The sequence below is a fragment of the Musca vetustissima genome, unplaced genomic scaffold (genome assembly GCF_032173495.1).
Source record: "Musca vetustissima isolate MV318-11 ecotype Yass unplaced genomic scaffold, APGP_CSIRO_Mvet_v1 utg15269, whole genome shotgun sequence".
Taxonomy (NCBI): Eukaryota; Metazoa; Arthropoda; class Insecta; order Diptera; family Muscidae; genus Musca; species Musca vetustissima.
This window is the reverse complement of record NW_026881593.1, coordinates 243,310-254,832: the sequence shown is the minus strand read 5'-3', so window position 1 is coordinate 254,832 and position 11,523 is coordinate 243,310. Positions and strand designations below refer to the sequence as shown.

Genomic DNA, 11,523 nt, shown 5'->3' with positions numbered 1-11,523 from the left:
GCCTTCCAAGCGGCGACGGTGGCACACAACAACACAACAATGTTGATTGAGATGCTGGAATTAATTATCGACCTGGAGATTTTTTTCTGATTTGATGTAATTCACAAACACTTTTCACGGGCGTTTAAGAGTTTATATTGTTGTTTGATGACCACTGGAGCTGCACACAAATAATTGGAAACCCATTTAAAAGGCTCCATAACTTTTTTGTCCCAAAACAGCGACGACAACGACAACAGCTATCAAAACGAACACACAGAGCAACCTACAACCTATTTAGCAGTCTTCTGCTCAGAGGCAGAGAGTTTTTTGCTTCAATCAATATCCACACAAACTGACATCTGTTGTCAGAAACAGCTGTTGTTGGTGGTGGTATGTTTAGTGTGGATTTATGCTGTTAATATATATGTGGTATGTTCAGTGTGAGTATTGCAAACTTAACCGTTCATACTCTTTGTGATTTTTTAGAAAATATCGGTAAATTGGCAACAATATAAATTAATTTGTAATGATAATCATAACAAAAATGACTTTATATCCCATTTTCTCGTCTCGAATTATGATTATGTTCAAAAACATTAGTGGTGTGTTCAGTGTAGGTTTTATTAGGTTTTATTAATATCTAATATCTTTCATACAATTCGGAAAATAGCTGTAAATTGGCAACAAAATAAATATTTTAAAAAGTATTTAATAATAATTGCAATTTTTATTACAATTTCAATGTCAAAATTATTTTAATCTTTATAAAAAATACGTGGTATGTTCAGTGTAGATTTATGTAAGTTTTATAGCGTAACTTTGGGAAATAACGGTAATTGACAAAAAAACCATTTATTTTAATGAAAACCATAATAATGGTAATATATTAATTATCATATCAAAGTCATTTTTTATAATCTCTTCAAAGGCGAATTTATGCTTATTTTCCAAAATGTAAATTGTATGTTCAGTGTAGACGACTGTAAAATTCTCTGTTATTATTTTACAAAAAAAAAAATAATATCTATAAAACCATTAATTTATATTTATATTTCAATTTATATTTTACATGAATAAGATCATAAAAATATGTTTTTTACCAGAAAATACGATAAAATACTACTAGGGTCTGTTCAGTGTGAAGTTATTGCAAATGTCAATAGAATTAAAATCTTCTTCAGTCTTTTGTCTTATTGGATTGTTAACGGTAAAATACATGTTCGAGTAATGCCAACTAGATAGTATGTTCAGTTCAGAATGACTGTGAGGAGATCTTTTAAATGGCGTATGTTCAGTGTGAAACTGATTTTATATTAAATTTTTTGTAAACTTTTAGGAAGTTCGAAACCAAAATTAAACATTTTCAATCTATTAATAATTTTCCTATACTTAATTGACATTTTTCGTCAATATTGTGGCTACTGTGCTTTAGCATTATTGAATGAAACGAATAAATAAATAAATATTAAAAATTAATTAATATATTTTGTTATATTCCGGAATCTGCAAAAAATATATTGAGATCTCTTTCGATGTCCCTATTATAAAGTTTAGGATTACACCCATTGTCCCCATACTTTATACGTAAAATATAACAAAACAAAACTTATAATTCAGTTTTTATTATGCACTTTTTTCTCAACAAAAAAGCATATGTTTATTTAATGCATTATTATTTTACTCAGCGTCATATATGTTTTTTGTATTACAAAAAAGAAAACTATCATTTTAAAAATACACTAACCGCACAAAACCTAGCCGTATTAAAATAATCTTCCATACTGCTCTAAATGAACTTGACTTGAAATTCTAAAAAAGGAAATTTTTTATAGTAAACAAAATTAATCGGATATAACGACGACGTTAAACTAAAAATTAACAACAACAATTGATGGGAAATTAAAAATAGAATTTCGGTTATCGTGGCAGTCTAACAGCTTCAATATCTTTAAGAACAATTGATTTATTGACATTATTGTGCATGTAATCAATGCGTAAGAATTTCGATTCGCCAATGCAGGGATCATAGAAACCGGGCAGGTCGCTCTGTAAACAAGGAAATCCACGATTATTAAAGTTCCAAAACTATATATTACATTTACAAATTACCTTTGATGAATTGTACAATTCTAGAACACCATCTTTCACCAAACACTGAACAGGAACTGTAACATCTATCGATGACTCCTTAATGAAATCATTTTGATTATCGTCCTCTGTCTGGCCATAGGTGGCTTTGACAATTATCAAACCATTACGTTCGGTTTCCTCCTGTACAATACGCTCATAGGTGTGTTGCATTAAGTCCAATGCCGCCATGGCCTCTTGCCGCTTCAAATTCATGCGTTGCTCATTCGTACGTTTGGTCTTTTCAATTTCGATGTTCTTGCGTTCGGCTTGCATTGGCTCAATGATGGACTTTTTGACGAAAAACCAAACAATAATTGGTGTAACCGTGGCATAGAATACAGCCGCCGGTACAATTTCTTCACTTAAATGTATGGGAAATACATAGGTTTGTTGGGACCTAATGACTCTGTAAATACATTCGAAAGCGGTTAATTAATAAAAATCACATTTATGGTCATATATGTTGGTACTTACTTGAACTTCAGTATTACACCGGTGGGCACACCAATCGACACAGCCGCCAACACTGAACTGTATTTGGATATTTTCTTCTCAGCCCCATACTCCGCCATAAAACCAAAGGTACCCACTTTAGCCACTGCCTTTAGTTTCAGTTCATTTTCAATCATTTTGTGGGTATAGGCAATGCTGAAGTAGATATGCGGTGATCCAATTACAAACGATGTTGACCACGCATAACGTTCGGTATTGCGATCAATTTGTGTTGTCATCGAAGCTTGTCCGCCGGCATTTAAAGTCAATGAGCCCAATGTATGTTTGTCCAATTGCACACCCAATGTCGTGAAGAGGCCCGGTACTACACCATTATCCCGAAAATTGGTGGATGCACCAGCATTTAATGTTACCAGCGAGGATAAAGTGCGACCGCCTTTAACTCCCAACAGTAAACCATTACCTGCTCCCACATCCAATTCCAACCAGCCTTTATTCAAAAGCCGCCGACCACATACCACAAAACCGCCGGAACCATTTCCATTCGACGACACCAGATTACCGCTCAATGTCAATGTGTCTCTTCGCGTCAGTGGTGCTTCTATCGACTGAGCTATGCTCATGGAAGACACTTCAATGTGGGGAAAATCACTTTCATCATAGGGTGAAAATATTTCCGTGGCATTAACATTAATGGTAACATTGCCACGAGGATTTGTGTTCTGCAACAGCTTACGGGCCTCAGCTGCCTCCGCTAGCCGTTCATATTCTTCACGTATTTCGGCCGGTGTCTTCTGTCGCTGTACCAACTCCCAACCATCTGTGCGTAGTCCCTTGTCACCCACCGAATCGTAGATCGCCCGCTTATGTGGATCGGATAGAACTTCATAGGCCTTTTTGGTACGATTAAACATCAGCTCGGCTTTTTGTTTATTTTCCGGTTCGGTGTGTTTGTCCGGATGATACAAACGTGACAATTTCCGATAGGCATTGTTGATTTGTTCAGCGGAGGCCTACAAACCGCAACGAAAAACAGAAACAAAAATAAAACACGCATCGTCGTTCACAGATGATGAAACCATATCAAATGTTATTGAAATTCACTTGTACTCACCTCTTTGGGAACATTTAAATAGCTATAGTAATTCTCCTCCAATTCATTGTCGGTATCTATTTCATCGGACATTGTTGGCGCCTACTTACTCTTTGTACACTATCAAACTTTTTAATTTTGCAAATTAAAAATAAATGTTAAATGTTTCATTCATTCATTTAGAGGAGTTTTATAACCTCACACAATAGAGGTGTCAATTTGGCGATTATTGCTTGCTGTCAAATTGTCATTTATGTTATCGATTGTTTATTTATGTGTGAATGTGTCAATGTAGCGGCAAATAATCGAAGATGTTTAATTACGCGGTTGGGTAATATGCCAATTTTATTTGATGGTAATGGGGAAAATGCGTTTAAAAAAGACAAGAAACTTCATTACTCGATAGAAAAACATGAGAAAACTTCTTTAAAAGCATGTTCATTTAATATGATTTTCATTAGGGGTTTAACTAAGACGACCAGATAAAATAGATGACAAAAATAAAAAAGTATATTTTTTTATAAAAATAATAGCATGTGTATAAAACGTACATGTTTGTTTACCTATAAATTGGTCCGTTCCCGTAGTGCAAAAATCTACTACTTTTTACTACGATAACAAATTTTCCTTTATGTTATCGAAGATAACAGATAAGTAGATTCTTGCAGTACGGGAACAGACCAAATATAAGTTAATAAAAAGACTTGTGTGCCTTTTGGTGAGTTAAAATGAACTAACTTCTTTATTCAAATCAAAAACTTATTCTACTTAAACTAAACAAATCAAAATTGCTGACAATACGCTGACACTACACTTCCCATGATCACGCCACCAGACGTAACACGACTCCATGCTAAGCACACAACAGTCAACCAAGCAAAGCTCACAAAGGCAACATTGTTGCCTGTTAGTTTGGCAGGGATGTGCTAACTACCCCCTCACTTAAGTGAAGGCCGTCCTCGGTCTTCTTTATAGCCATTGCTACGGCAGATTTAAAATCTCGCTGTTCTCTCTTCTTCACCCTACGCTTAATGAGGCACAATATGGAATAGAGTAATTCGATACTCATAAAAACAACACAACCAACTAATATTGGCCGCACTTTTGCATCTCTTTCAAGTTCGCCAATATATTGTAAGTTTTGCAAGTTCATCTCATGGACAGATGATAAACTTAAAATTTCGCTGTGGTTGTTTATAATAATTGAGGGAAATGATGGTGTTCCTGGTTTCCGCATATCAATGTTGTTTTTATTTACGAACAGCGTACCATTGACAGTCACATTTTTTTCAAAAGTTATTAGGAATGTGCCGTTTATGTTTCTTACATTTTCGGTTGCTTCTTTCACTTCTGCAATAGCGTCATTCACAATGACAATTCCATCATCGATTTCTGCCACTTTTTCAAGATTATTGCTTTGCGTATTACAGTGTGCTGATTTACCCGATATGAGTTGTTGAGCGCAGGTTGACTCTGGCATCAGTTGACAATAGGTTGAAGATATTGCGTGCTTGCAATCTGTTGCTGAATAAGTCTTTCCTTCACAGTCTACCACAGTGTTGGTGTCAGCGAATTGAATAATTTTATTGAAGTGGGAAACTGGGAATAAAGAAATTTTCTGACATGTTCGTATTGGAATGGGATATCTAATGATAAAATGCAAACAAAATTCATTTGATATTACTTTTACTTTAGACAAATACATTAGTTCTGATATGGTAAAATCTGTGTATTGCTCATTGATCTGATTTTTTATAAAAAATTTTAAATCATCCTGGTCCAAAACTGTGGGATTTATAATATTGATTTTAGCCAAAGTTACAGATAAAATTATATTTTGTAATTCCATAAGCAGCATTCTGTTTCTAGCCATTAAAATTTCAAAAAGTTTAACAGTATCAATTTGTTCCTTTCGTTCGGTATTTAAGATTGTGTTTACTGCATTGGTCAACTTTTCTATTTGGATCTGTATTTTCGTATTTATTTCTATTTGTCTGTTGTTGGAATCTACGAGTTGTTTCTCGACAAATTTGACATCCTCCCAGTCATCGGCATCTGGTGTACCGGCAATAACCTTCAGTGCTGTGCCTATAAGATTGATGCTTCTCGCATGCCGATGATGTACGGTGAGTGTTGTTAAAAGAGTATCAATATGCAATACATCGGCCTCCAATATCTTTTTAACATGCGTCTGAGGGAAGATCTGTATTGCGTTTTTTGTATCGTCTAATATCTCGGAATACGTTGTAAGGTTTGTCGTATGTCTTAAGTACCCATATTTGTTCCATATAATCGCGTTCCCGTCCAAAATTGGGATATAATCGGAATGCGAATAATCAATAATCTTTGCAAATGTGAGGTTTATCATAAGAAGCAATTGTAGTGTTAGCCTGCGTAAAGAAAAATAAAAGGTAGACGAAGAAACATTTAGACATCTTATTGAAAGGATTATCTTAGGTTGTCCTTATGGACCACCCTCCCCTTTATTAGGACAGTTGTCCCCATGTCTGCTTCAACAGTAGCTTCTTCATAAAGTGGGGTCATTTTATTTCCAAGTCTACGATTATTCTTAACAAAGACTTTGTCTCCCACGTTATAAACTTTGTCATAACGACTTTTGTTGAAGTATTGTAACTGCCTGTTTTGCGCGTTACAGATTCGCTCTTTAATCTTTTCTCTTACTTCAGAAGGTGTAGAATGTATCGTATCAATAGGTCTCTCATTCGTGACAGAATGAATTGTCCGGTTATATTCTATGGTCGATTGTAAGATGAGTTCGACAGTGTCATCGATCTTCCTTTCTATTTTTAGGCATCTTGCGATTTCGGCAAGAGTGCTGTGAAATCTCTCTACCTGCCCGTTTGATGTGCTGTGTAGAGGAGGTGAATTGACAATTTCGACATTAAACCTGTTTTTCAGAATTGATCTGATAGTCTCGGAGTTGAAAGACCTCTCATTGTCACAATAGACAATTTTGGTGTTTGGAAAAATATTCATTAATTGGAGAATCGGTTCTCTTATGTCCAGAATTGTTCTGGTGGCTATTGGCTGTACCACTGCGAATTTTGAGAATTTATCCACGCAAGTTAAGAAATGTTTTTTATCAGTTGAATAAATGTCAATATGTAGAATTTCACCGGCATATGAAGGAACTATTGTCTCTCCTATAACATGTTTCTCTGGGTGTCGATTGTATTTAGCTTTTGAACAGGTTTTGCAGTTTGCAACAACCTCATTCGCTATTTTTACCATTTTGGGGAAATAGTATTCCGAAAGGATTTGTTTTACGTTCTCTTGAGCTGCCCGATGAGCTCTATTGTGTTCACTTACAACAATTTCTCTCTGATCGCATTGATTGAAGATGTCAGCGACAAATTTACTACAAAATCTGAACTTTGTTGAAGGAAACATTTTAATCAAATCATGTTGAATGTGAGCCAACACAGGTAGGTCGCAATGAATGGCATTTACTACTTCAGTATTGACTGCATCAACAAGTTTAGCCAGTATTTCGTTTTTATCCCCGAATTCTATGATATGTCTCGTTTTGTTTCCGAAAAGTATAAAATTTCGAGTGGCGGGAAATTCTGCCTCTTCCAGAATGATTTGGCTGCGGAAACAATTGACCGGTTTGTCTGAGCTTTCCATAGTGTAGGTGTATGACTCCTCACTATGAACTGTTGCCATGTCTGACGAATTTTCGTTCTCTAATGCATAGACGACTTGCCTTGATAGCGCATCTGCAACTTGATTTTCTTTTCCTGGTTTATAATATAAGTTTGCATTATGTTCGTCTATAAAAGCTTTCCAGCGCTTAATTTGTGCATTAGGATTACGGTCCGAAACTGAATATGTTAACGGTTGGTGGTCAGTGAAGATGTTAAGAGTCTTCACACCATAAAGGTAATGCCTTAGAGTTTTTAGAGCCCAGACTATTCCTAGAAGTTCCCTTTCGTTTGTGGCGAGATTCAACTCCTTATCCGATAACGCTCTAGAAATCATAGTGATTGGTCTTCCCTGGGATAGAACAGCACCTAGACCATGCCCTGATGCATCAGTAGTAAGGTCGAATGCTTTTTTATAGTCAGGGTACATCAACAGGACGTCTTCTGAACATAGAATATTTTTTAATTTGTAAAATGCATCCAATTGGGAGGCATTAAGATTGATGATAACCTTTTTGGATTTGGTTGCAGGAATTTTTCCGTTTTCTCCTTTTAAATTATCGGTTAAAGGTTTTGCAATTTTGGCAAAGTCCCTTATAAAACATCGGTAATAGTTCGCTAGCCCAAGAAATGATCTCAAAGCGAACAAAGTCGTTGGTTCTGGGAAATTTTGTATGGCACTTATCTTTGATGGTGCCGTTTTTATACCTTCTTTTGATACGACAAAGCCAAGGTATTCAACTTCGGATTTAAAAAAAATTTGACTTTTCAATAGAGACTCTCATGTTTGCATCGAGCAGTTTCCTAAGAACACAGTCGATATGTTTTACATGATTCTCTTTGATACGACAAAGCCAAGGTATTCAACTTCGGATTTAAAAAAATTTGACTTTTCAATAGAGACTCTCATGTTTGCATCGAGCAGTTTCCTAAGAACACAGTCGATATGTTTTACATGATTCTCTTTGGTTTCTGAAAAAACAACTTTTTTATTTCTGAGTTTACAAATTCAGATACCCCCATTGGGTATGGATATAGTTTAGAGTAAATTGGTTCTTCGTTCTCCATGTTAATAGTAGCAACGATATTTGTGTTGTAAGGTAGTGCTTCTTTAGGATCAGCAAAAACCTTCATTCGTTTTTTTTAACATTTTCTGAAAATCCGCCTTAACTGCGAAAGGCACATCAATCTTATCAATTTCTATAAAATTAACATCTTTACATTCAAAAAATTCAATAAGTTCAGAGCCAGAATTATGTCGGATGACTCCTTTATTTAGGTCAATGTTTGCATTGATTTGTTTTAATAGGTCTAAGCCCACAATAGCGAAAAAAGTTGTTAAAGTTGGCAAAATGAAAAATGTAGAGTTCATGCCGAATAAATTTACAAAACATTTTTTGTTTAATAGGTGTTTGTCCATTGACAGAGTGAACCGAGAAAGGAGTACTTACAGGAATTATATGTTGAAAGGATTAATAATTTCCTCATTTTAGTCTCGGCGGAAATAAAATAAACATATTTCAGCTAACAAACACGGATAAAATTAAACAAAGAAAAATCTCCAACTAATTAAAAATTAAACAAAAAATACAAATAAAAAATAAAACAAACTGCCTAAAAGAAAAGCAAAAAAGAAGTCATTTGTCATGTCAAAGTGGTAGAAGGGAGAGGCAGTTGGAAAAAAGTTTAATAGTTGTGCAAGAATTTACAAAGAAACAAACCAACAACAACGAAATGGAAGTGTTTCTCCTATGGAAATGGACGACAATTTTCTTGATAGATCGTCGACTTTTTTGTCGACTTCTGATTTATGTGTCTGAATCGCTGCACGTACAGCGGATTCTATCAATTTTGAAATTTCGTCCGCGTTCATAATATCTTTTTTTTATAGAAAAGTTGGTATAACACAATCTTAATCACTTCACAGAAATTGAAATATTTTAAATACGCACTATACGAAGTAAAAAAAATCTCTTGATATTTTCACCTGTTTTTGGACACACAATTTTTTCGACAAAAATTTTAAATTCAATGAGTAATACACTTACATGACTTTGTTTTATATTATAATATGTTAGTGGATCCTTAGAGCTTCTTAGGGCGTCTTTTGTAGAGTGTAGAGCTTATCCCTTTTGCGTTAGTTGGACGACTTCATACAAAATAGATCCTCCGTTGGGTAGTTTTCGTTCTGGTTTTTGTGTAGACCTTATTCCTTTTGTGCGAGTTGGACGACTTGAGTAGTTTTTGTTCTTGTTTTTGTGCTGAGCTTATTCCTTTTGTGCGAGTTGGACGACTTGGGTTGGGTCAGAGATTACTTTTTTCAAAGTAAATCCTTTAAATAAACCCGGTTGGGCGCCAGTTAATAAAAAGACTTGTGTGCCTTTTGGTGAGTTAGAATGAACTAACTTCTTTATTCAAATCAAAAACTTATTCTACTTAAACTAAACAAATCAAAATTGCTGACAATACGCTGACACTACACTTCCCATGATCACGCCACCAGACGTAACACGACTCCATGCTAAGCACACAACAGTCAACCAAGCAAAGCTCACAAAGGCAACATTGTTGCCTGTTAGTTTGGCAGGGATGTGCTAACTTATATGTAAATTGAGTTAAAAGTCGTAAAGTAAGGCCGAGCAAAATTATTGGTCTTATGCGAATAATCATGGGATCTTTATATAAAGAACAAAGCAAAAAAGTAGATCTATGTCGACTATGTTTTCCAAGGACATTGTGAAATCCATAGGCCACAAGGAATAGTAAATTGCAACATTACATAATAAATTATAGACGATTTGGTTGCAAAACGTGACCAGTAACTCCAAAAATTACCAAAATTTAATAATTAATAATATTTTATTTAAATTTGTTACCCAATTAGAACTCAATAACAATAATTCGGTTGGAAAATATGTATAAAAATCCTGAAAATATCGAAATTACCTTTTTACACATATAAGTGCGGCCCCATACATTCGATATTTTGCGGATTTTGACACGTTTTATAATCGAATAGGCTGTAATTTGGTACATTGAGTCCCCATTGGATAGTAAATCTCCCTACCAAAAATTATCGATATCGGTCCACTTTTGGGGATGGCCCCCATATAATATTCGATATTTTATAAATTTTTGACAAATTTTTGAATTAGCTGTAATTTGGTACACTGAGTTCCCATTGAATAGTAAATCTTCCTACCAAAAATTATCGATATCGGTTCACTTTTGGGGATGGCCCCCAAAACCGAATTGGCTGTAATTTGGTACTTTGAGTTCTCATTGGGTAGTAAATCTCCCTACAAAAATATAACAAAATATATTCGAAAATCAATTTGTTTGAAGATGACTTTTACAACATTTTTATTTAATGGTGTGTTCCCGTACTGCATGAATATACTAGATTTTACTATTTTCTTCGATATCATAAGGGAAAAATTGTTATCGTAGTGAAAAATACTAGATTCTTGCAGTACGGGAACAGGTCATAAATCATATCCTCAACTCGTGGTCTATTGCAAGAATCTAGTACTTTTTACTACGATAACAAATTTTTCTTTATGATATCGAAGAAAAGTAGAAAGTAGATTCTTGCTGTACGGGAACAGACCTTCGATTTTCAAAAGAAAACCTGACATTCCATTCATTTTTCTCATTTTTGGTAAAATGTTAGAAATGTGTCAATTGAACACAACGACATGTTGCATTTGTTTTCATTTATTCACCATTCTGACAAAAACTACCCTACCTTGTATAATTATACCATGGTTCTATGTTTCATCGCAATTGAATAATAAAGTAATCTGAATTTTATTATTTATTATTTATCATTTGCCATAATGCCTCATTTATACGAAATCGTATTTTTTATGAAAAATGTTATGTCAAATTACCCCTCTTCTTATTAAAATTTATGTAAATATCACTTATTCAAAACAAATCTATACGCCCCACTGTACAAATCAAACACAAAGCTATCGATAAACAAACACTCACGCAGTAATCGATTTCTTTGCATTTTCTCGAAAAATCTTTGACACCCTGTAATTAGATTTGACAGCTGCCAGTCAGCTCTCTCTTATTGGAACTTGATTACTTTTTCTTGAATTACCTATCGAAAAAAACGTGTGTGTCGGAAAGCAGGCCGAACGAATTCTTTTGTGTTAACGAACAAAAAAGTGAAAAAGTGTTTTGTTAATT

At 34.6% G+C, this 11,523-nt stretch overlaps 1 protein-coding gene across 1 annotated transcript; it reads right to left on the bottom strand.

Moving 5' to 3' along the window:
- Nucleotides 1–1,890: 1,890 nt before the first annotated feature.
- On the bottom strand, nucleotides 1,891–3,797 carry LOC133327532 (dnaJ homolog subfamily C member 11). The gene is made up of 4 exons (XM_061536050.1): nucleotides 3,680–3,797; nucleotides 2,587–3,578; nucleotides 2,092–2,518; nucleotides 1,891–2,028 (listed from the first exon to the last, which is right to left on the bottom strand). The coding sequence occupies exons 1-4, from the start codon at nucleotides 3,749–3,751 to the stop codon at nucleotides 1,900–1,902; spliced, it is 1,620 nt and encodes a 539-aa protein (XP_061392034.1). The 5' UTR covers nucleotides 3,752–3,797; the 3' UTR covers nucleotides 1,891–1,899.
- Between the last annotated feature and the right edge of the window lie 7,726 nt (nucleotides 3,798–11,523).

Coding starts and splice junctions, on each gene's coding strand:
- LOC133327532 (XM_061536050.1), bottom strand. CDS start 3,751: ATGTCCGATGAAATAGATACCGACAATGAATTGGAGGAGAATTACTAT. Junction 3,579..3,679: donor ATTTAAATGTTCCCAAAGAG/GTGAGTACAAGT, acceptor TGCGGTTTGTAG/GCCTCCGCTGAACAAATCAA. Junction 2,519..2,586: donor GGTGTAATACTGAAGTTCAA/GTAAGTACCAAC, acceptor ATGTATTTACAG/AGTCATTAGGTCCCAACAAA.